Source organism: Vicugna pacos, chromosome 16 (assembly GCF_048564905.1).
Source record: "Vicugna pacos chromosome 16, VicPac4, whole genome shotgun sequence".
NCBI lineage: Eukaryota > Metazoa > Chordata > Mammalia > Artiodactyla > Camelidae > Vicugna > Vicugna pacos.
In genome coordinates, this window is record NC_133002.1 from 3,001,685 (window position 1) to 3,028,730 (window position 27,046).

At 35.3% G+C, this 27,046-nt stretch overlaps 1 protein-coding gene across 4 annotated transcripts in view; it reads right to left on the reverse strand.

Moving 5' to 3' along the window:
• TRIM37 (tripartite motif containing 37) overlaps positions 1–27,046 on the reverse strand; it is a 108,210-nt gene that overhangs the window by 36,659 nt on the left and 44,505 nt on the right. For all 4 annotated transcript variants that reach the window (XR_012060162.1, XM_006218008.3, XM_072940222.1 and 1 more), the window contains exons 13-18: positions 22,268–22,447; positions 19,077–19,191; positions 17,764–17,982; positions 16,609–16,745; positions 15,763–15,848; positions 8,911–9,105 (exon numbers count right to left, since the gene is read on the reverse strand). Coding sequence is in view for 3 of the 4 variants with exons in the window: in XM_006218008.3 (XP_006218070.1) it covers positions 8,911–9,105; positions 15,763–15,848; positions 16,609–16,745; positions 17,764–17,982; positions 19,077–19,191; positions 22,268–22,447 (932 nt within the window). In the remaining variant the exon portion in view is untranslated. The remainder of the gene's footprint in view (positions 1–8,910; positions 9,106–15,762; positions 15,849–16,608; positions 16,746–17,763; positions 17,983–19,076; positions 19,192–22,267; positions 22,448–27,046) is intronic.

The window sequence follows — 27,046 nt, forward strand, 5'->3', positions numbered from 1 at the left end:
AGCAGCACAGAAGAGGGCGCCAACGGAGGGCCTATGAAAACAAGCTGAGCTTCCAAAACAGGACGAAGACAGAAGGACTTCACATTAAAAGCACACAGACTCCAGGAGAACACCGACAACCCCCTTTTGTTTTTGTTTTTTTCTTGTTTGTTTGTTTTTTGTTTTGTTCTTAAATCGGTTTTTACCTGTTCTATTTTCAATTACTCTCTTAATTTTTACTTCTTAATTCATTTCTATTTCTCTTGGGTTTTGATGTCCTGTTATTGATTAGACACAGGCTTCAAATACATCTATTCATCTCCCCACCCCTTTTTTTTCTTTTTTCTTTTAAAGGCTTTAAAAGGACGTCTCAACCCGATTAATACTCTGCTTCAACTCGCTCTTCTATTATTCATTATACACTGTTTTCAAACCCTCTTTCTCCCTTCTTTTAAAAATCTTTCTCTCTCTTATTATTTCTTTCTTTTTTTTTTCCTAAGTTCTATTCATAAATAGGCATTAGATAGATAAAATCCTTAAGATCCAAAATAGACAACTGATACTCCATAAACCACAGTGCCAGAGAGATATGAGCAAGATGAAGAAGCAGAGAAACCTTTCCCAATTAAAAGAACAAGAGGAATCCCCTGAAAGAAAGATCAATGAAATAGACATCGATAGCCTACCAGATCAAGATTTCAAAAAAGGAGTGATCAAATTGCTGAAGGAATTAAAAGAGATAGTGCTTAGAGAGATAAAATATGTCAAAAATGAAATTGAAGCTATAAAGAAGAGCCAAGCAGAATGGGTAAACTCATTGACAGAGATGAGGAATGATCTAATAGCTGTGCAAAGCCGACTAGTTAATGCAGAGGAACGAATTAGTGATCTAGAAGACAGGGCAATAGAAAGCACCCATTCAGAAGAACTACAAGATAAGCAAATAAAAAATAATGATAATAGCATAAGGGACCTATGGGATAATATAAAGCGTCCCAATCTTCACATAATAGGGGTCCCAGAAGGGGAAGAAGGATCAAAGGGGATTGAAAAGGTTTTTGAAGAAATCATGACTGAAAACTTCCCGAACTTAAAGAAGGAATCAGATATCCAAGTACAGGAAGCTCAGAGGGTCCCAAACAGGAAGAATCCAAATAGACCCACACCAAGACATATTATAATCAAGATGGCCAGAGTCAAGGATAAAGAAATGATTCTAAAGGCAGCAAGAGAAAAACAAAGAGTGAATTACAAGGGAAGCCCCATAAGGCTCTCAGCTGATTTCTCTACACAAACACTACAGGCCAGAAGGGAGTGGCAAGATATATTCAAAGCCCTGAATGAAAAAAAGATGCAGCCTAGGATACTTTATCCAGCAAGGCTATCCTTTAGGATAGAAGGAGAAATAAAGAGTTTCACAGACAAAAAAAAGCTGCAGAAGTTTGGCAACACTAAACCCATGCTAAAAGAAATATTGAAAGGGCTATTCTAAATAGAAAAGCAGCAGGATGCTACAGAAATGAGAAACTCACAACTGGAAAGGTGGTAACTCATGAATTACAAATAAAGAAAACACGAAATTATAAAAGAAGACATACAAATCACTGAGAGTGGGAGAGGGAGGCAGGGAAATATAGAATTGTTTTTTTTAATTTTTTTTAACAGTAGGATGGGTTTGAGATCATGTTATTATCAGTTTAATAAAAACAGGTATAGGTTAATAGATTTACAAAAAAGGGTAACCACAAGTCAAAAATTTACAAGGGAGTCACAAAAATTAAATAAAATCCATGATAATACAAAGGAAAATTACCAAACCACAAAAGGAAGAAGAAAGGAACAAAGAGGATATACCAATTCAACTGCAAAGATAAGTTCAAAATGGCAATAAACACACATCTATCATTAATTACTGTAAATGTTAATGGACTAAATGCTCCAGTCAAAAGACATAGGGTGGCAGACTGGATAATAAAGCAAGAACCTTCAATATGCTGCATACAAGAGACCCACTTTAGGGAGAAGGGCACATATAGATTGAGAGTGAAAGGATGGAAAAGGATATTCCATGCAAATGGAAAAGCCAAAAAAGCAGGTGGTTGCAGTACTGATTTCAGACAAAATAGACTTTAAAACAAAGGCCATAAAGAAAGATAAAGAGGGACATTTTATAATGATTAAAGGAGTGATACAAGATGAAGACATTACACTCGTTAATATATATGCACCCAATATAGAAGCACCTAAGTACATACAAGAATTACTAACAGAGATAAAGGGGGATATTGATGGGAATACAACCATAGTTGGAGATTTTAACACTGCATTAACATCACTAGACAGATCTTCCAGACAGAAAATAAACAAGGCAACAGAGAAATTAAATACTACAATAGAAAAACTAGATTTGGTGGATATTTTCAGAGCATTACACCCCCCAAAAATAGAATATACATTCTTTTCAAGTGCACATGGAACATTTTCCAGGATCGATCATGTACTTGGACACAAAAGAAACCTCAACAAATTTAAGAAGATAGAAATTATCTCAAGCATCTTTACTGACCACAATGCCATGAAACTGGAAATCAACAACAGAGAAACAAAGGAGAAAAAAAGAAAAAAAAAAAAAAGTTCCCTGTCACTGAGTCTCTGCAGCCACTAAACATTGTTTTCTCTCTCTTCCCAGAGAAAGTGTTGAAATTGTTTTTAATTTCTTCCCCCCTCCAAATATTAAAGAAAGGAATGAGCAAGGAAAACACACACTTTCTATTGCCGAAAGGGAAAAAGAGGCAGATATTTTGGAAATGAAAGATTATTATGACTGACTCAAAGCAAAAAGAAATCGTCTTCTACCTAAAAAAAACCCTTCCTCCCCCAAACAGGGTACCAACAGGTACCCTAACTAGGCAAAGAAAAAGTCCTTTATCAACAGGAATGACAGCTGAACCTGTTTACACATTGCAACAATCTTCTGACGTAGAAGAGGGAAAAGGTAGACACTGTAGCGTGTGCAACAGCCATTCCCCCACTTCTAGGGTCTAGGCTCATGCCAAGAGAACTCAGATTGTGTTCAGGTAATCAGGCGGACAGCAGTGTGCTCAGGGAAGTTAGGTCTGCCCTTTGTTCAGCTTCGGAGGATGTGAGTCAAGACTGATCTAAGCTCATTCCCCACTTGAGTGCTTAGGGTGGGCGTATGACCCAAGAATTCCAGGCAAAAGTCAGGATGGGGGGAGGGAAAGACTTTCTGTCCTGATAGGGAGATTTTATTGTGTTAGGTAACAATAATTAGAGGAGCTTGATTTCAAACTGAGGAGTCTGCCTCCAGAGTCAGTGATCTTAGTAACTTTGCTCTCCAATGTCACAGGAATAGGTCTCTTTTCCATCTAGTCTTTTCTTTCCTGCTAGTGACACATTCCTGTGAATACATGATGCCTGAAGCTGTGACAGTCATCTTATTGCCATGGCAGAAACAGCAAGAGAATCACAGGAAGACCATCCCATGTCCTGCCTTTAAGTATCTGATGATCCTGGAATCACTTACCTTCAGACTTAATGTGCACAAATAAAGTGCCTTCATTAGTTAAGCTACCATTAGCAGCATTTCGCTACTTGCAGTGGAAAGCATTCACAACGGAATTATTAGGAGAGATTTTAGAAACCCAAGACTTGGTCTCAGATCTACTATTTAGTTACTGTAACTTTCTTTAAGTCTGCCAACTTCTGAGTCCATTTATTTACTTGTGAAATGAAGACAATAATATACATGTAACAGGGCTGTCATGAGGCTCAGAAAAGTCAATGTCTGTGAAAGCACTCTGCAGCTTAGTTCCCATCCAACCCTCTGTCAACCAACGCACCAGGGCAGTTTTCTAAAACTCATCAGATATAATCTGAAACGTCCCCTTCTTCAGGCATCTAAACCACCAACTGCTCCCCTCCTTCCGAATCAATTTTTACCTAACTTTGTATACAGCACGTGGAGTCTACTGCTATTGCAGCACTTACCACATGGAAGACAAACATGCAGAATGTGAACAACTTGACGGTGGAGATTACATCTTAGTGATCTTTGTATTCCAGCCCAAAAAGCTAAATAAATCTTTCTGGCTCCCACCTCCCACTCCACATCTACCTGGACTTACACACAAAACTCTGTACTAATCCACATGGTTCAGTTTATTATTACTAGAAACTGACAAGAATTTTTAAAAACTAAAAAGCCCAAATGGGAAAGTACAAAAAAGACTTAAACCTCCATCATCTGATAATCAGTCAATAACAATCAATGAGCCTATTTCAAATGCTATGCACTGTGCTAGGCAGGGGTTACAGCAGTGAACGAGACAAACACTTGTCTTTGCCCTCACAAAGGTCACAGTCCAGCTGAGACAAATGCAACTCTATTTCAGTACCGTGTGCTAAGAGCCAACACAGGAAAGAGTAAGGTGCTATGGGATCTTTTACCAGGGGAACCTGACAACTTAAGGATACTGACCACACTGATGATGTGAAGTCTTCCTGAATTTGCCAAGTTAAAGGTTAATAGAAATTAAAGTCTCATCTGTAACACTTCTTTCATAATACTCAGTTAAGTCCTTCAAGAATGACAGTTCTCTACAGCTCTTCCTCCAGACTGCAGTAACTGTCAATGCTGCCACCCTCCTCCTGGTCACCTAAGCCTCTTCAAGGTCCACATTACAATTAGCTACCAAGTCCTAAATCCTCTATCTTCATAAGCATAACTGCCATGCTGTAAGTAAAATCTTAATTATATGCTGCCTAGGTTAATCGGTTCCCCAAAGGTTAAGTAGAACTTTATAATGTCAAGAGTCTGAAGACCTTATTTTTAAGGTCCAATATTTTTAAGCATATGATTGAGAAAATACACAGAAATGTATGAATTCTCCGTCTAGTACTAGAAACTACACTGAAATAAACTTCTACAACCGTACCCAAACTACATTTCCATTTCTGATAGTTTTCCCAGTACTAAAAGCTTTCTAAAACAGTTTGAATCAAATTACTAAACTAAAACAATGGCTCCCCACTGTCCACTATGAATAAATTCCCTCAGCAAGGATGCAAGGCCTTCCACAGAATGGACCCAACTTGACTTTCTAGTTCTAATTACCACTGCACATCCCTTAAAATCTGGTTCAGCTATATTATCTGTTGCTCATACCCTGATGCCTCTTACGATGCTCCTTTTACAGCACAGTGGTTAAGAATAGGAACCTGCAGTGAGTCTGATATGTGACAGATGTTCACTCAATGTATGTCAAAAGAAACAATAAAAAGATAATAAAGGAATGCCAACAAAAATGATAACCTAGATGTAATGAACCAATTCCTTGAAAGGCAATCTGCCAAAACTCACAGAAGAAGAAATATGAATAGGCCTGTATCTATCCATTCATCTATCAGAGAAACTGGATCAGTAACTAATAACTTTCCAAAACAAACAATCTGGCCCAAACGGGTTTACTGGTGAACTTTACCAAACATTTAAGGAAGAATTATAGAAATTCCCTACAATCTCTAATGAAAGAAGCAGAGGGAAGATTTCCTTACCCAATCTATGAGGCCAGCATTACTCTAGTATTAAAACCAAAGACACTAGAAGAAAATTAGACTAGTAACTCATGAACACAGATGCAAAAACCCTTAACAAAATATTAGCAAACTGAATTCAACAATGTATTTTAAAAAAATCATATATCACAACCAACTGGGATTTATTCCAGGTATGCAAGCCTGGTTCAATATTCAAAAATCAACTAATGCAATCTATTACATCATATCAATCAATGCAAAAAACCATTTGACAAAATCTAACAACCATTCATGCTAAAACCCTGGAATAGAAGAGAACTTCCTCAACGTGATAAAAAATAGCTACAGAAAACCTACAGCTAATATCATACTTAATGGTAAGAAATTCAAAGCTTTCCCACCAAGATGAGGGAATACCCTTTCACCACCCCTTTTCAAACTGTACAGGAAGCCCTGGCCAACGCAGTAGATGAGAAAAGGAAATAAAAGTAAACAGATTGAGAAGGAAAGAATACACAAAGAACCAAAAAGGAACATCAAAATCCAAGCAAGTCTATAATTCAATTAAAAAAAAAAAATCCAAGCAAGCATTAAAAAAAAAGAGCTGGATCTTTCTGTAACATCAGCTTTTAAATTCCCTCTCATAGAAAGGTTATTTCCATTTGGCTTCCATGACTCTTGTTCTCTTGGTTTCTCGCCTTTCCAAAGGCTCTTCATCTGATTCATCTTCTACACACTTAATAAAAAGATATTCACCATGATTATGTCCCTAGCCCTTTTCTTTTAAAAAAATTTCTTGAAACTCACTTTTTTGCAATCCTACTCCCTTAGTTTTAATTATTCAGTATGACCTCTAGGTAAATAACTGCCTGTATTCCAATTCTTAATTTTTAGTTGTCTCCTGGGCATCTCTACTCTGATATCCCATTGGAATGTCAAACTCAAGATGTTTAAATTCAAGCCTCTTCCTCTCTATTCCCCCCATCCTCCTTGTCATCAGCATTTTAATCACCTGGATTTGAAACTCAAGTCATCTCATTTATATTATTAATTTTAATAGAAAATTAAACTTATTTTTAGAGAACCTAGATCTTATCCTGTTTCTGTAGACTACATTTTCCCAATAACATTAAGCATCTTCAAAAACATGACTTTAGCTGTCTATAAAATATTATTGCATATCTAAACTATAAGTTTTTCAACCATAATTGTATTGTTGGCTATTTTCAAACACTTCTGATTGTTTTCTCTTTGGGATATACTCCTGGAAGTGAAGTTACATGATTAAAGGATAGAGGTATTTTAAATCTAGTATAAAAATTTCCTTTTTGGGGGAATGGGAAGATGGAGGGGTGTGGACTATAGCTCAGGTAGTAGAGTGCATGCTAAGTATGCACGAGGTCCTGGGTTCAATCCTCAGTACCTCCATTAAAAAATTATTAAATAAATTAACCCATTACCTACCCCCCCCAAAATAAAACTAAACTAAAAAAATTTTTTGCCTTCAAAAAGGTTAAATCAATGTACACATCTATCTGTAGAACTAGAACTTGTCTGTTTCACTGGGTCTTTGCAAATAACAGTAGTTATAATTAAGCAAAGCTTTTACCAATGTGATAAGTATTTTTTAAAAGGTTATTTCTTTGTTGATCACAAGAACTATGTCTAATTTTTATTTTCTTCTTTATAATTTTCTTTATTTTTCAAGTTTCAACAATAAAAATGACTCAGAAAAAAATGTAAAATTATATACAATGTGGTAAGTGCTCCAAAAGTACAATCATAACACAAAATACACTTGGGCCATAGAAAAAGGCAACTGTTTCATAATCTAATTGGAGACAGTCTTTCAAATTGAGGACTCAGGCTTCCAATAAGTATATCTTAGGAAAAAAGGGGTCTAAATAATCCAGGGTCTGATCTATACCCAACAGAGCAGGTACATTTCTCTGTTTTCTACACTGAGGCTCTGCCTTAAGCTCTGTTTGAAAAATGAATTCTGCTGCTTTAAAGAAGCGTCAAAAACACTTTTAAATCAATGATTTGATTTGCGTAATATGATTGTTTAGATGGGTAGAAAAATGTTCAGTATATTTTAGAAAGCTTTCCAACAAAAATGGTTTTTAAAATGTGTCATTTAAAGGTAAATGCCTTTCTTAAAGTTTCAAAAGGTCCCGGTCTGACTATATACCCAAATTGTGTGTACATATTATAGTAATACAAATGTAATTTCTCTCTAACAAACAATCTCTGAAAATAAAACACTGCTGTTGAACTATTTACAATAGCCAAGACATGGAAACAACCCAAATGTCCATTGACAGATGACTGGACAAAGAAGATGTGGTCTATATATGTGTATATACACACATATATACACAATGGAATACTACTCAGCCATAAAAAAGAATAAAATAATGCCATTTGCATCAACATGGACCTGGAGATCATCATTCTAAGTGAAGTAAGCCAGAAAGAGAAAGAAAAATGCCATATGATATCACTTATATGTGGAATCTTAGAAAAAGGACACAAATAAACTTATCTACAAAGCAGAGATAGACTCAGAGACATAGAGAACAAACCTATGGTTACCAGGGGGTAATGGGGGTAGGAAGGGATAAATTGGGAATTTGAAAATTGTACCTCTTGGAGAGTGATGGAAATGCTAGCTATCTTGACTGTGACAGTGGTTCCACTGGTGTATACACTTATCAAAATTCATCAGATTGTACATTTGAAACGTATGTAGTTTACTATACAGGAACTATACCACAATAAAGGTATATGTATATATGCATGTATAAAGAAAGGAAGAAAAGAAAAGAAAAGAAAAGAGAAGAGAAGAGAAGAGAAGAGAAGAGAAGAGAAGAGAAGAGAAGGAAGAAAGAAAGAACCCAGTTTTTACAAGCCAAAAAAGAAAAAAAACCCACCACTGTTGACTGGAATACATTTTTAGGCTACTGAACATCAAAGTGTTAAGTAAACCTTCTTTTTCTGTTATTAATTTAGACAAAGTTCCACTCAGAAATTAGGTATTCATGAGGCCTGCAAAACTCTAAGTCCATTCACAAAGAGGACAACTGTACCTCATATGTATCAGACTATTAATTTGTCACGGTCTAAAAGGCAAATCATATAAATACCTTCTTATAGGCATTTTGACATTATTTTTGCATGAAACACCTTGTTCAAAGGTGTTCAAATAACAACAAAATATTAATTTGATTGATATAAATATTTTTGTAACATATAATGAAAACTCAATTTGCTACAGAAACATACCATGTTCCAAAACTTAAACATTTGGACTAAAATTTAAGAGTTCTTTTTGGAGAACCACAGAAAAAAAGGAAATTATTGTTAATATTTTACCTGCGGGTTGCAAAAGTGAAGCAGGTGGGCGAGGTTGTAAGCCCCACAAATTTTCCATACTGCTCCGGTCCTTAAGGTCCAACAAATGTATTAAAATTAAAGGATCAATGTCTAATAAACTACTGGTAGCAGCAGAGCATAAATGTGCTCTTCTTGACATTCTGCTACTGGCACCCACATAGGCATGGTTACTACCTGCAAAAGAAAGAGATGTAGCAAATGAACACCATATATTTGCACAAATTTAAGTAGACTTAGAAGAAAAAGTAAACTGGTTAATTTTGTCTGAATACTTGTCTATGGACCTCGGTCTTAGGAGCTGGTGTTCATGATGAGAAGCACAAAGAAGAAACCAGACTGCCAGAGAGGTGTGCAATGAATGGTGACTGAGCACTGGCCTCATTACTACCCAAAATTCAGGAGCAAACCTCAACCCCATCGAGTCCCAGAAATAAAAAGGTAACAATGCATACAATACATACAATGAGGGGGATGGAGGGGCAAGGAAAAGGAGAATATATCCCAAAATCCAGCAGTCTTGGATGAAAGACAAGCCCCTGGTATAACAGATCCAAGGAACTAGACACCAAAACAGCAATCTCTCCAGGTCTCTGGACAGCAAAATGGCTCAGGTCATGACATTTTGGCAGACTTTTTTTCTACTTCATTAAATATTGAAGTACAATGTGAAGTTTTTAGACTGAACTTTGTTAATAATGGATGCATAATATAAACATCTGAGAGCAAATGTCATATCTATATTACTTATACTGGACTAAGCTCCTTAAGCCAAGGAAACCATCTAACTTTTCTCTAGTACCTAGCACAATGCCTAACAAGTATTAAATATAGAAATGTTGGTTAAAATTGACCTCCTTAAATAAAGCTGTTTAAATATATTCTAAAGAAACACAACATTAACAGATGTTACATGCAACAAAGCCTAAAAGTAGATAATATAAAAATAACATGAAATAATCAGGTTCTGACTATTCATGAGTATTTCCAAAGAGATCTGGCAGAACAAACAAACAAATACACCACCAACACAACCAAAACAAATCAAAAAACACCTTAGGAGATAAGTTCAGTTATCCAGAAGCTTCAGGCCAATTATTTACTTACACATTTTTCATCTATATTCACATCCTCATCTTACTTTCTCCTACTTCTTCATCTTCTTTCTCTTCTAAGGACTATCCCATTGCTAATTTTTCTCTTTAGCCTCTGTACCCACTTCAACTCCTATTAAAAAAGGCAGAAAACTATGCCCCCTCCATCTGGAAACTTTCACCAGTGAGTAAAAACTTTCCTTTGTGGTTCATGCCCTTTGGATACTCCTTCCCTCCCATGTTTCCATCCTTCCTACTCACTATCACATCCATTCACAGGCATCAAAGACTTCAGCATCTATTTAGTTTCCCTCTCTCAAAGCTAATATTGCCATCATTCTGGGTGTGTGTGTGTGTGTGTGTGTGTGTGTGTGTGTGTGTGTGTGTGTGTGTGTGTCTGCCTCATACAGCCTAGTGAATTTTCACAAATTAATGGCACCCCCCAAAATTCCTTCATTCCTCCTAAAATTGCTAACCTTCCTTCCCAAAGGTAACTTCCATCCTGAGTTAAACACTACAGATTAGTTTTGCCAGTTTTTGAACTTTATATAAATGTAATGATAGAGTATGTAACTCATCCTGCTTCTTTGCTCAATATGATATCCAGGAGATTCCTCTATAGTGCTATTTATAGCACTTTACTCATTATTGCTGTGCAGCATCTCAATGTATGAATATACTCAATTTCTTTCTTTACTCTATTGGGAAGGAATTTGGGTTGCTTTTAGCTTTTGGAATAAAGGAATAAAACTACTGAATTTGTAAGCAGATAACTGCTCTTGAAGTTCATATGGAAAACAAATAAAACACCTCATAAAAAAGCAAACAGATCTCCTCCTCCTGAGCTGAGCCAGGTTAATCCTGCTAAAATGTCACACTAATCTACCTGAGTTCTTGATTTTATCACAGTGCCTGTATGCATTCATTAGCATGATATTTAGAGTCCTATACAGTCTAGTCACAAACTATCTCTCCAATCTTCTCTACTTTTTCATATCCTTTACTTTGTTATAAATTAAGTTTGTTTGTTCTTAAATTAAAAACACACAAAAACAAACCCACCTAAAAAATGCTGCTCTAAATATTCTTGTAAAAAACTCTACTGGCAAATACCAGCTCCCATTCTGCTAGAACTGGGAAAGCCACAGAATGTGTATGTTCAACTTTAGCCCATATTGCCCAACAGTTTTCCAAAGCAGTGGTATCAATTTTCATTCCCACCAGCAGAGTATGAGAGTTTCAACATTTAGTATTGGCAATTTAAAAACTATTAGCCATTATAATGCATGTGCGATAGTATCACAACTGTAGTTTTTTATCTGGCATTTCCTGGAAAAAGAATGAAGAAAAATGAACAGAGTCTCAGAGACCTGTGGAACTCACCAAGTGTACCAACATACATATAAAGAGAGTCAGAGGAGAAAGACTATCATTTAAAGAAATAGGAATCAAAATTTCCCACATATAATGAAAACAATCTACACGTCCAAAAAACTCAGCTCAGCAAACCTCATGTAGGATAAAAAACTCGAGAGAGCCACATTGGGACACATCATGATTTGCATTTCTCTGAGTGAAAAAGGGTGAGCACCTCTAAAAATGTGTGTTGTTCACCAAGATACACTCCTTTGGGAAGTAGTCCTTTTGCCCTTTTTTTTCTAGGAGGTTATCTTATCTTTGTTACTGAATTATAGAAGTTCTTTATATATTATGGATGAATCTTCTGGATAATATTTTTAATTAATTCATTTATTTGAATGAATAAAAATTACGATGCTTGTTAAAAAAAAATCAATATACATTTCTAAACCAGACTGCACAACTGGGATCTTCTAAGCAGCCAGGTATATGGGTCTGGAGATCAACAAACAGTGCAAATGGCAGCATTTCATTCTTTTTATATGGTTGAACAGTATTCTAGTGTGTGTGCACATGTGCACGCACGCACAACTTCTTTATCCAATCATCTGTCAATAGGCAATTAGGTTGCCTCCATGTCTTGGCTATTGTAAATAGTGCTGCTATGAACACTGGGGTGCATGTATTGTTTCAAATTAGAGGTTTCTTTGAATACATGCCCAGGAATGGGACTGCTGGATCATGTAATAATTCTGTTTTTAGTTTTTTAAGAAATTTCCATACTGTTTTCCACAGTGGCTGCACCAAATTACATTCCCAACAACAGTGATCAAAAGATTCTTATTCCATAATTTGTTAACATGATGTATTACATCATCACACTGATTGATTTGACAGATATTTTGTTGAGTTTTTGCTTTCATGTTCATCAGTGATACTGGCCTGTAATTTCTTTTCTTGTGGTGTCTTTGCCTGGTTTGGTATTAGGGTGATACTGGCCTCATATAATGAGTTTGGAAGCATTCCTCTTTCTTCAATTTTTTGGATAATTTGAGAAGGATAGGTGTTAATTCTTCTTTAAATGTTTGGTAGAATTCAACTGTGAAAGCATCTTTTCTAACCACAACACTATGAGACTAGAAATCAAGTACAAAGAAAAAAGCTGCAAATAATACAAAAACCTGGAGGATAACAAAATGCTACCAAACAATTGAAGAAATCTAAGAGGAAATCAAACAATATCTAGAGACAAATGAAAATGGAAACACAATGATCCAAAAATATCTATGGAACAGACCAAAAGCAATTCTAAGAGAAAAGTTTATAGCAATATAAGCCTACCTCCAGAAACAAAAATCTCAAACAACCTAACCTTACACCTAAAGCAACTAGAAAAAAAAAAAAAGAAACAAAAGCCAGTTAGTAGAAAGAAAGATAAAGTTATAACCAACACAACAGAAATACAAAGGATCATAAGAGATTACTACAGATTACTAGACAATTATAAGCCAATAAAATGGACAACCTAAAAGAAATGGATAAATTAGTAGAAATGTACAATCTCCCAAGACTGAATTAGGAAGAAATAGAAAATATGAATAGACCAATTACCAGTAATGAAATTGAATCAGTAATTTTAAAAACTTAACTCCAAATAAACAAAGGCCCAAGACTATACGGTTTCACAGGTGAATTCTACTGGCTTTCTCACACTGCACAAAAATAAATTCAAAATGAATTAAAGACTTAAAATGTAAGACCTGAAACCATAAAACTCTTAAAAGAAAACACAAGCCGTATGCTTTGACATCAATCTTAGCAATATGTTTTTGGTGATGTCTCCCTAGGCAAAGGAAACAAGCAAAAAGTGACTGTATCAAACTAAAAAGGTTTTTTTGCACAGCAAAGGAAACTGTCAGCAAAATGAAAAGGCAGACTACAGAATGAGAGAAGGCATTTGCAAATGATATATCTGATAAGGAGTTAATATTCAAAACAGATAAAAGAATTCATACAACTCAACAAACCAATCTCATTAAAAAATGGGCACAGGACCTGAATAGATGTTTTTTCCAAAGACATACTGAAGACCAATAAATAAGTGAAAAGATGCACAGTATCACAAATCATCAAGGAAATGTAAATCAAAACCACAAAATGACTATTATCAAAAAGGCAAGAAACAACAAGTGTTGTGGAGAATGTGGAAAAAAGGAACCTTGATGCACTGTTGGTGTGAATGCAAACTGGTACAGCTACTATGGAAAACAATATAAAGGTTCCTCAAAAAATTAAAAATAGAACTGCCATATGATCCAGCAATTCCACTTCTAGGTAGTTTTTCAAAGAAAACGAAAACACTAACTTGAAAAGATAAATGCACCCTAATGTTCACTGCAGCATTATTTATAATAGCTACCTAAGCATCCACTGATAGACGGAAGGATAAAGAAGATTTGTGGGGGGAAGGGGCAGAGAGCACATGCACACGTGTGTACACACACAGAGACACACACATACAGGAATATTACTCAGCCATAAAAAGAACAAAATCTTGCCATTTGCAACATTATGGACCTAGAGAGTATTATGCCAAGCGAAACATGTCAGAGAAAGACAAATACCACATGATTTTACTTATACGTAGAATCTAAAAAACAAAACTAATGAACAAACATAACAAAAGAGATACAGTCATAGATACAGAGAACAGGTGGTTGCCACAAGAGAAGGTCGAGAGGAAGAAAGAAAAAAAAGGTTACTTATGAGGTTAATGAGTGCTAATTACCTTGACTGTGGCAGTCATTGCACAATGTATATTTATATGAAACCATCATGTTGTACCTTAAATATATACAGTTTTTGTTAATTATACCTCAGAGTAAAGCGGGGTGGGGGGGGGGGATGAGCAGAAGCCAGCACATGCAGGGCCTTGTATGCCATATTAATAAGTTTGGACTTCATCCTATAAGTAAATGGAATGCAATAAATGGTTTTTAAGTAGAGAAGTGACATGATCAGACATTATTTTGAAAGAAAAAAAATCACCTCATTGTGAACTCATGTCATGGGAAACAGAACGGAAGGAGTAAAAATGGATACAAAGAGCCCCAGTGAAAGGCTGTTTTGAAAGACAGTGGCCTAGACCAGAAATGGCAACAGAATGTCATACAACAAATGAATTCACACACCATTTAGGGGAAGAATCAACAGGTTCTGGTAACATGTTACAGGCAGAGTTTGAGGGAAAGGAACAGGTGAAGAATGTATAACACAGTAAGTCACTAAATGGTGACTATTACTGACATGTCTGCTGGCAGATGAAAAGGTAATCATTTCATTTGGGGTAGATGCTAAGCTGAGACATTAAAACCAGGCTGTTATATTGGTCTGGAGTCTGGAAGTCTTGAGGAAAAAATGGGTAGAGATACAATTTGAAGAGTAATCAGCATATAGATAGAACTGAAATACCTGTGTGACCGAGATCATCTAGGAATAAAGTGAGAAACAGGGAGAGTAGAGTGCATAGGTGGAAGCTGAAAGGCTGAGGAGCAGCAGTTAAGAGGTCTTTAATTATCCAAGCATGCTACAGAACATACCAGCATTCATTCCAAGGGCACCACTGGCAAAGTAGGAGCAGGACAAAGCCAGCTGATGATTGTTCTAGTCAAGATTTCCATGCTTAATTAGACAGGTCCAAGAACACAAAAGAAACACCCACTATTTAAATCAGGTAATCCTAGGAGGAGCAGTATAGTTCGGTTTTCAAAATACTGCGTCCAAGAAGACAATGTGAGGTTCTAGCCTGGCTATACCAACAACACTGTGATTGAGGCAACTTCCATACATAAAGTGAGTTTTCAAAAGGTCCCTTGTAAGCCAAAGATCCAATGATTCTATTCAGATTATTCTGTGGTAGAAACAGATATACAAACAAGATGCAAATATACAAAAAAGATAGTATATAAGAGCAGATAAGATAATGAGCTTTGGATTCAAACAAACCTAAACTCTAATTTCTCTCCTTCATTTACTTAATTGTGAAAAGACAGTATGTTGCTTAAGTTCTTTACACATCAGTTTCTACAGTTATGAAAAGCAAATACTAAAAGCTACCTCCCAAGAATTTTATAGGTAAAGGAGATTAAGGCATATATAAAGTGCTTTTTTTGCACAGTACCTGGTACGTAAGAACATTTATCAAATTTTAGCTATTATTACTGTTATAAATGCTATTAGGAATACACTTTGAAATTCATACATAAAATAGTCCTTCCAACAACATAAGCCACGGACAGCAATGGCTGCACCATGTTAAAATGATATACTCAGAGAAGAGCAAAGAGAGGACAGCACTGCTGGTGGGGTGTAGCCTCCATACCTGGAAGTCCTGCAGCAGCTGCATCTTCCATGAGTTCTCCCTCTTCCAATTCCATGTTGTTGTATTCGACATCATTTTCTCCAGACCTAAGAATATACAAAACTCATCATTCTGTGTAGTAGGCAGAATTAACACTATTTGTCACACCTCAGCGAATTTTCAAACTACAGTGCCTTCTCCTGTGAAGATAGGTATTTCTAAATACACAAATGCAGAAAAAGACTTTTGTCATTATCACACGTATGCATAGTGTTTATGTTCAAACTACCTTTTTAAAATACCAAGATAGGCTGGCAACATTTAATTTTTAAAACAGAAAATCTGAGAACCACTGTAAGCAGAAGAGATTACAGCTTCAAAGAATGTGTAACTTGATGGTAGTAAATAGGTTTAAAATACTACATTTTAAGATTAAGAAAGATGGTTTCAAATTACTGTTCAAAAACTAAACTTTCAATTACCATCCAGCAGTGCACTTAACCTAGAGAAATGATGATTTATGTTCATACAAAAATCTGTACATGAATGTTTACAGTAGCTTTATTCATATTAGCCCCAAACTGGAATAATCCAGATGTCCTTCAAAAAGAGAATGGCTGAACAAACTGTGGGAGATTCACAACGCAGACTACTGCTCAGCATTAAAACGAACAAACTATCTACACACACAATAACCTGGATGAATTCTCCATCCCAGAGATGGAGAGAACTAGGCAGAGTAAAGAAAAGCCAATACCTAAAGGTTACTGATTCCATTTATGTAACACGATGCCTTAACTTAATTAATATGCTTCTAATAATTACCACTTTGATGCCTCATAGTGGTAGTTAATGTGAGACACTCACATAGTTTCTTCATCAATGTCATTTTCTTCCGTGTTACTTGTTGCTGTGGAACTGGCAGAGGAGCTGCTGCCATCGAGGCGATTTACTTCATCTTCACCAACAAGATCCAGGTCCAGATCTCCATCTGAAAGCTCATGCTAGATCAAGGCAAAGAAATAAGATTTCTACCTCAAATGTTGTGATCATTCCATCCAGCCAATGGACTAAGCACCAAAGAATAATGTGATTATCAGAATTCTCTGCTCCTGTGCCTAAGCTGCTGAGTCCTGTGAAGATACATCACACAACTACGTTACCTGGTACCACTGATAATCTCTGCCTATTTCAGCTGGCCTTCGATGTTTCATATGTTCCAAGTCAGCTTCCAGTAAGGCTCTTCACAGAAAAATATTTCAAACAATCACTCAAAGCCTATCTAACCTCTACTATCCTTAAGGTGATTATAAAACCCTGTCATCTATCTACATAGAAAGACATACTGGCTATGAAGCATAAATGCCCCCAAATTTCAGCTGTCCCACCTGCAAACTCCACCCTTCCTTTAGCTCATTCTATCAAAGGTTAATTGTTTCACCTGAGTGCTTCATTCCAGCCTCTACTATCTCCTTAAATAGTTTTGTCAACACCTGGAGTTCATCTTCAATTTCTCTCCCCACCGATTCCTTCATTTTAACATATACCTGAAACCTCCTATCTTAAAAATAACTAACAAAAAAAAGCTTATCTCTATACCTCTCTCTTACCTTAAACAATAACAGCCACTTCCTGAATTCTCATTCTAGTTGCTGTTTGGCTGGGACAAAACCTGACTATCTCCTCAATCCTAAATCATTCTACCTACATATGTAATGATAAGGCATTTAACTAGGTTCAGTGAATGGAAATAGGACACATTTTTAAAATCTAGAATTTATACAGTTTCTGGAATGTACATCACTGTTTTGTAGAATGTACAGTTTTCTAAAATTAATTTTTGGAAATGAAACATTTTGATTCAACAACTTCTGACTTAGTAACATTTACAGAAGGGAATACACTAATAAGGAAAATAAATGGAGAACATTTCCAACCCACCAATTCCCCCTATATCATATGTTGGAAACCATGATATTTCTCTTTTCAAACACAAAAAATTAAAATAAGTCTAATTATTACATGATAATCTTCATTCTGAATCTTCTCCTCATCTTCTTCATCTTCTTTGGCCTCTCTTACAGAAGCTGCAGTAGGACCATCCTGCAGAAGCGTATCAGCACATGATCCAGACTTCTTAGCTCTTGTCTCAGGAGTGTCATCATTTTGGGGGCTAAGATGATTATCAGGTGGTGACAAATCCCTTGATTTCTGAGTTCGAGACAACTCAATAGTAAGTCTCTTTCAAAACAAGAGCAACACAAATAAACGTAAGTCATAAGCAATGCTTCACTTTTAAGTAAAAATATATATCCAGATGTTCCTAAAACCATTTCTTCCATCCAAGTACTAACCAGGCCCGACCCTGCTTAGCTTCCGAGATCAGATGAGATCGGGTGCATTCAGGGTGGTATGGCCGTAGACCTTAAAACCATTTCTTGAACGATTTCTCTCATCCCTTCCTGCCTTTTGCTTATGGAAAAGTCTGTAACAAAGAAAAACTGCCCAACTTATTCTCATCCTTTTTCTCATTTCTAGTCCAAGCTACATACACAATTAGCAAACCACATAGTAAATAAGGCAGTTTTACTATTTATTTTTAAATTTTTATTTTATTCTATTTTTGGGGGGAAGAGAGGCAATTTGATTGATGGATGGATGGAGGTACTTGGGATTGAACCCAGGATACCGCATGCTAAGCAGGCACTGCACCACTGAGCTATAACCTCCCCCAAGGCAGTTTTAAATAGCACACTTACATGAAAATTTCTGAAAGTATTCTTATTTTCCTCCTTCATATATTAACTACTCTCAGCACTTTAAGCTTCTCACCCTATCCCAATACCTACTGTCAGAAAGAAACATACCTTACATAATCTAGTTTACCTTCATAAAATAAAAATTCATTAACCGATCCTAACACTCAATTCAACAATTGTGAGAATTCAAGATGGAGCAACTTTAAATTTTTCTATAGTTTAGAATCCTCTAAAGTTAAGATAGCATGGGGAAGAGAAATACCTAAATCACTGAGAGAAAAACAAAGAGCTCACCTCAAACTAGAGCAGCACTGTCCAATTCAATTTTAATGCAATGATGGCAATGTTTTATATATGCCATTTCCAGTAATAAGCATTTAAAATGTGGCTAGTAGCTACTCAACTGGAGAGTCCAAAACTAGAGGCTCAAAGGTAGTGAGACTAAGGAACAAGACAACTGGATTTTTCTACAAAATTACAAATAGCAGTAATATCCAAAATCTGATTAAAATCAAATGTAACAGGCCAGTAAGACAATATGAAACACTAAACCCCAAATACACATTTTTTGCTTACCTCTTTAAGGTTATTTATTTGTTGGATATAACTAGTCTGTGCAGATTCCAATTGAGTAATATACCAATGCTGGTCCCGGCATTTTTGAAAGAAAGTTGGCGAACGAACCTGAAACCTGAAAATAATAGCTGCACATGAAAAATAATCCAAACAGTAAAATATTATCAACCAGGCCTTAAATCAGTAACTATAAAGTCTACAATTTTAAGTTTACTTGACTACATTACAAGGCCAAAATTCAAAACGAACTTGCTCCTGGAATTTGCCATTTACACATGTAGCCCACAAGTTGTAATGACATAAGGTTCTGATAAGTCATTTATCAGTCAGTTGTCTAAACTCAAACTGTAGTTTTCTAAAGAAATAACATTACGCATCATGAGTAAACTCCCAAAGTAATCTACTAGAACATATTTATTATAATAATGTGGCTCAAATACAATGTTGATCATAAGCTGGGAAGAAGAGGACCACACTATGCTGGAAGGAGACAGCTAACGTTTTCCTCCTTTCTTGCCTAGGCCAGACCCTAGGAAAATAAGCAGTCTGTTTTAGGCACTGCTCTTCTTCATTCCCTCTCCCACCTCATGTTCCCGTATTTTCTACTCCTCAGTAAAAAAAAAAAAAAAGCACTTAAAAGAGGGTCAACTACCCAGAAATCTTCGCTGTCCCCCAAAGAGCTGTATGCTGTAAATAACTTATATTCCCAACCCTCCAGATAGCAGCTTAAAATCAAAACTCTCCATATATCACAGTATGGCATATTTCAGGTAATGAAATCACTACACAATCAAGATAGATAACATTTCCAGCACTTCCCAAGAGGTGCAATTTTCGAATTCCCAATTTATCCCTTCCCTCACTTTACCCTCTGGTAACCATAAATTTATTCTCTATGTCTGTGAATCCGTCTCTGCTTTGCAGACAGTTAATTTGTGCATGACAGGATTTTGATCTCTTCAGAGTTATCTGTACTTTTTAAAAACCAATACTTACTAAAGAAAAAAAACTACCTTTGTTTGAACATGACTCGATTTGCAGAGAAATAAATTACAGTAGTATATAAAGATGTTTCTGAAGAAAGGGAGTGTCACAGGAGGCAGGACTAATTTGGAAGCCTGCAAATCACCCTTCCAGTCTTGCTACCCTTATGTAAACTACCATTCCATTTTTTTCTAGGATTTTACAGCTAGTGTAGGAATCTATCAACCATCTAACATCTATCTGCAGCAGATAACTATTTTTAATCAAGGATACTCATGCATCAGAGGACAGAGATGATTCACCACTCAGTGCATACTGCCAGACAGCATACACTGGTAAGACATTAGTAAGACTTCCTAAAAAGTATTATCTTTAAATGACCAATGAAACTGGCCAATCCTATAATTTTTAGTATTTGTGCCATGATAACAAAAGCAAAACAGCAGGTAAAATTCTTTAACTATCTCTTTTGATGAAAGAAGAATATTTGTATACAGTTATAGAAAAGACTTAGGAAACTTTCTAATAAACAGATATAAAATTCCATCAGAATCTTCAATCAGGTCTAAATTTTGAGCAATCTCTCATTAAATAATTCATATTATGAGTAATAGGATAATTAAAAGCCCCTCTCCCTGAACCCCACAGCAATTTATTCATACTGCTATTACAGCACTATCTTGTACAGTAATAAATTCTGTTTTTAACCTGCCCATTTCGTCTAGTTTCCTGAGGACAAAAATATGTCTTACTCTTTCTTAATATTAGCTCAGTGCCAGGCACAGACTTAGGAAATGTTGCTGAATGAACGATAATTAAATACCACAACAAGAATGTGTTCCTGTACTAATATTTAAGCCTATGAGTAAAAGTTGTTATAAAGAGGAATGGCCAAAATAAAGAACTAGAGGTTGGTCCAAACTGCATTAAAGAAAGGAAACACATCGCCACCAGAAAATTCAACATTACTATGGCTCCAACAAGGAGAGGACTAAGGCCATAAAAAAAAAATGGCTATTCTGTAGGCCAATAAAATTGTTATTTGAATAATTTCACAATCTTATCTGGTTAAAGTGTGAAACAGCAACAAATTACTTCTTTTGGTGAGTAATTTAAGAAAACATAAAAGGTGATAAAATGATACTAAAATAATCACCCAAAAGAAGAGGTGACAAAAACATGAATTTTTTTCTACATTGAAAATACAATTAGCTCTTTTTTCATTTCTTTATTCTCCCAGAAAAGTTATGAAGAACACGTAATAGTAAAGGGTGATATAATAGCAACTCATCCAGCATGCTCAAGAATAAAGAAATCAGAATAAGTGAAACTTAAAGAGGATTATCTAATCACTTCTTTGGAAAAAAGCTGTTAAAATTATTTTGATGGAAACTTAGTAAATTGTTAAATACTTTGAAACCACTCAGTCAAAACATATTTGAATTTATTTTAATACTCAAGCTCTCATTTTGATCATCAAATTAAAACAACATGCAATGGTACCCCAAAACTGAATTGTAAAAGTTACTCCGACATTAAATAGGGTTGCTGTAGTTTTTTTTGAGGGGTGGGGGTACAGTGAGGAATTAGGTTTATTTATTTATTTATTTTTAGAAGAGGTAATGGGGGTTGAACCCAGGACCTTGTGCATGCTAGGCATGTGCTTTACCATTTGAGCTATACCCTCCCTCCAGGGCTGCTGTAGTTTTACAGTCACTTTTTATGTTTTGTCCTTTCCTACAAATACCACACCAACTATCATCGCTTAGTTTATTTTTATCAATTTCCATCTCTATTCTCTTACTTTTAATTTCAGAAGAAATTGAAAATCTTTTTTTGAAATTAACCTTGCAAAACCAATCACCTGAATATTATATACAATGTCAAGTGGAAAAAATAAGCACTTGATCCCTCACTATTCTTTATTTTCCAAATGGTGAGGTTGTTAGAAGTTCAACAGATAAATGGGACATTATCACATTTATTGGAAGTAGTTTAATGTTTATGGAAGTACTAACTAGATGCCAAACATATTTCTAACTTATTTTATTCACTGACTACTTAAGGGTTCTGAAATGGTTAAAAACATGGTAAGGTTTACAGTTAGTATGAATTTTAATATTTATCTTTGTTAAGTGAAAAGACTTCAAAGTTCTGATGACATTATTCCCCATGATAAAAGCCACAATATAAATGTTTCCTTTTACCTTAAAATCACTGTATCATTTTGTCGATTCAAGTATCCTTCATTTGCAAGTAAGTCCAAACGGAAAAATCTATTATAACCCCAGCATTCTCCAACTTCAAAGTCAGATGCAAATTCTCGAATGATATTTTTGGTAGGATCATTGCAGGACTGATGAACCATCTCTACACGATATTCATACCTAAAATCGAAAAACAAGACTTATTAATATAGTTAGTAAAGCAAGAATAAAAGACATCAAAACAATAAAGTCACTGAGTACCTGAGAAGAAACTTACTTGTATACACAGTTATATTTCTTTCAGAAAGGACTGAATCATCTATAAAGACACCAGTATTGTGAACAGGCTACCACAACATGCCTGGCACTAAGTCCTTTTTACCTCTTGAAAATGTTTACCAATATAGCAGGTATAAAACACCTCAAAAATTGAATAAATTTTGTATAAAACAGTCTTTCAAAGTTACGTGTTTTAGCAACACTGTATGTTTTTTCCAAATATTCATTATCTGTTTCCTTATATATATTTTGCCACTCTTTGAGGTTTATCACCATGCAATTTTAAAATAAATAATAAATGTTGAATATTTTACTACATTTTTCCAATTCAAGTTACATAAATTAACTATTCAGAAAGTCAAGCCTATAGAATTTTCTAATAGAAGGTAAGTATACAATAGGAAAGCCAGTATATTCAGATTTCCATATCTTATATAGCACAAAACTCAAGTCTTCAAAGTCATTTTTACTAAGAAAGTACTATACTGCAAGTAGAAAGGAAAGTGGAAAAATAAAGATAATGAGAAGGAACATTCAACAGTAGCCATAAGGCTTCTCTTTCTTAGTGGAGATAACTGTTTTAAAGAAAAACCCAACGGCTCACTCTGTTATTTCTGCTGGCAAAAGCGAAAAAAAATCATAGCTCTTTACCTACAAATGGATGTAAATACAGTTGACCCTTGAACAACATAGGGTTGAAATGCACCGGTCCACTTAAATTTGGAATTTTTAAAAAACAGTAATTACTACAGGACTACACGACCTGTGGCTGGTTAAATCCGAGAATGTGTAACTGCAGATACAGAGGAAACCTGGATAGGGAGGGCCAACTCTTAAGTTATATGCAGACTGTTGACTGTGAGGAGGGTTGGCAACTCCTAACCCCTGTGTTGTTCAAGGGTCAACTGTATTTCTTTAAGTGCTGTCAAGTGATCTTTATATTAATTATCTCTCACAATGCATTATCTAGACTGATGGCACAAAAAACTAATACAAAAGCTGTGACATTTTGTCTGCCTAGATTTTGTGGCAATCATGAGGCCAGCTTTGTAGTACAAAGGTTGGCATTAAATGTCCAGAAATAAATCCCAATATCTATATGCAATTGGCTTTTGACAAGGGTTCTAAGATGATTCTAATTTCTTCAACAAATGGTGCTGAGAAAATTTGATTACTACATGCATATTTCATATACAGATTTCATATAAACTTTCTAATTTCATATACAAAAATTAACTCCAAATGGATCAATGACCAAAAGAGCTCAAACTATAAAACACTTAGAACATAGGAGTAAATATTCATGAATTTGAATTTGGCAATGGGTTACAGATCTGACTCCAGAAGTATGAGCAACAAAAAAACAGGTAACTTGGACTTCATAAAAATTAAAAATTTTTGTGCATCAAAGGGCATCATCAAGAAGGCAGAAAAAAAAAAAACCCATAGAATGGGAAAAGGTTTTCAAATCGTATGTCTGATAATGGTTTAGCATATAAAATATATAGAGTTCTCATAACTCAACAACTAAAAGAAAATCTAATTTAAAAATGGGCAATGGACATGAGGTAGACATTTCTTCAAAGAACATACAAATGGCCAATAAACACATGAAAAGATAATCAATTTCACTGGTCATTAAGGAAATGCAAGTCAAAACCACAATGAGATACCACTTCACATTCACTATGATGGTTATAAATATAATCTAAAAATGGGAAATAGATGTTGGTAAGGATGTGGAGAAACATAAACCCTCGTACAATGCTGGTAGGAAAAAAGAACAGTGCAGCCACTGTGGAAAACAAGTTTGGCAATTTCTCAAACCATTAAACACAGAATTACAATATAACCCAATAATTCCACAACCAGGTATATATCTGAAAGAAATGAAAACATATGTCCATGTAGAAACTTGTACATAAATATTTATAGCAGGATTATTAATAATAGCCAAAAAATGGGGAAAAAATCCCCAAAGTCCACCAACAGATGAATGGATAAACAAACTGAAGTATATACATACTATGGAATATTTTTCAGCCATATTAAAAATAAAGCTCTGATACATGCTTCAACATTAACTGAAGCCTGAAAACACTATGCTAAATAGAAGCCAAACACAGGTGTCTAAGACTAGGGGAAAGAAGGGATGGGGACTGTTCACTTAATGGGTATGAGGTGTTCTGGGGAGAGGTGCTGATTGCACAATACTACAAATGCACTAAGTTCCACTGAATTGTGTACTTTAAAAGGGTTGATTCTATATTATATGAATTTCACCTCAAAACTTTCTATTTTAAAAGTGATAGTGACTATATAGAAAGTAGATAAACAAGGACCTACTGTACAGCACAGGGAACTACAGTTAATATTTTGTAATAACCTATAATGAAAAGGAATCTAAAAAAGAATACATATATGCATAGGTATAACTGAATTGCTTTGCTGTACACCTGAAACACTGTAAATCAACTACAATGAAAATTTTTTTTTAAAAAAGTGAGTAGTGAAAAACTCAAAACTCATAGAGAAACAACCAAGAATATGGAAAATCTGGGGAGCAAGACATTAATGCAGATGGTTAAATACATCCAGGATCAAGACAGGTAAAATTTAAAACAATATTGTTTTTGAAAATTTGGGGGGTTTTGTATGAGAAGGCATATAATGTTTGAAAAAGATCATTTTAAAAAATCTGCATTAGTTCTTTAAAATCATGACATACATACACCTATGTTTCTATTAAATATAGCAATTAATCCAAGTTGAATTATTTACAGAGCATCTCAACACTCATCTTAGATAAAACTAAAACCTGAAATTTGAATATCCAACTTAAATTCTTTCCTGCTATCAAACTGAAAGTCTGAATAAATTTAACAATTTACAACTTAAAATTTTAGTCTCACTAAAACAACTCCCCCAGGGAAAGTTCTACTCTTTCCTTAAGTAACTCAAAGAAATTCCCTTCTCTAAAATGAAAGTCAACTCAGTAAGTACTGTTAAGCATCAATTCAAGGATGTCACTCATCTGCCAATTTCCTCTGAAAGCCTACACAAGTGTATGCTAACACATACATTTATTGAGATATTTAAGTATAATGAAATTACGAAAGTACTTCAGGGTCCCAGATGTTATTAAAATCTACTAGATAATAATACAAGGATTTACAATTTTATTTCATATTTTGACAGTTAAACTACCTCACTGTTAAACTCTGAATTCCATAATTGAATGACATTTCAATAGTTATTGAAAAGGTATTCAAAACCATTCTCTAGGCTTTCTGAAGTGTTAACAGGATTAACAGATGGTAAGATGTCTGCTTTTATCCAAACAGAGCATTCTCATTAAAGTATTCAGGTAATATCTAACAAATCTCTTTAATGAATGGTATTTCACCATCACTGATAATGTTATTACTGTTTATAAGACAATGTAAACTTCAATAAGTTCCCAAAGTGTATATGGTCAATATAAGCAAAAGCACCAAGATGAAACCTGTGCCAAAAGCAGTAGAAATGTCACAAAATCTACACATCATTAAGAGGAGAATCTTCCCAAAGCAAGAAGCAGAGCTATCGACACACTTTGTTTCATTGTGCTTCTGCTTTACTGCATTTCACAGATACTAGGTTCTTACAGATTGAAGGTTTGTGGCAACCATGCATCGAGCAAGTCTAACAGTGCCATTTTTCCAATAGCACTTGTTCACTTCATGTCTGTGTCACATTTTGGTAATTCTCACAATATTTCAAACTTTTACATCATTACTGTCATATTTGTTATCATGATCTGTGACCAGTGATCTTGGATGGAACTATTTTGGGGCACCATGAACTGTACACATATATGACAGTAAACTTAACTGATGAATGCCACGTGTGTTCTGACTGCACAGACTGGCCATCCTTCCCCTCCTACCACCGCCTTCCCACTTTACCTCTCCCCTACCCCCATCTCCTTCCCTCTCCTAGGGCCTCCCTATTTCCTGAGACACAGCAATATTGAAATTAGGCCAATTAGTAACCCTAGAATGGTTTCTAAGTGTTCAAGTGAAAGAAGAGTCACACATCTCTTACTCTAAAACAAAAGCCAGAAATGATTAAGGTTAGTGTGGAAGGCATGTCGAAAGCCAAGAAAGGCCGAAAGCTAGGCCTCTTGTGCCAGTTAGTCAAGCTGTGAATACAAAGGAAAAATTCTTGAAGGATATTAAAAGTCTGACTCTACTGAATTAAGAAAGCTAAACAGCGTTCTTGGTGACACGAAGAAAGTTTCAGTGGTTTAGATAGAAGATCAAATCAGCTACAATATTCCTTACACCAAAGCCAAACTTTGGGCAACAGTAAGGCCCTAACTCAATTCTATGAAGGGTGAGAGAGGTGAGGAAGCAGAATTTGGAAGCTAGGAGAGGCTGGCTCATGAGGCTGAAGAAAAGAAGCCATCTCTGTAACATGATGCATAAGGTGAAGCAGCAAATGCTGATATAGCAGCTG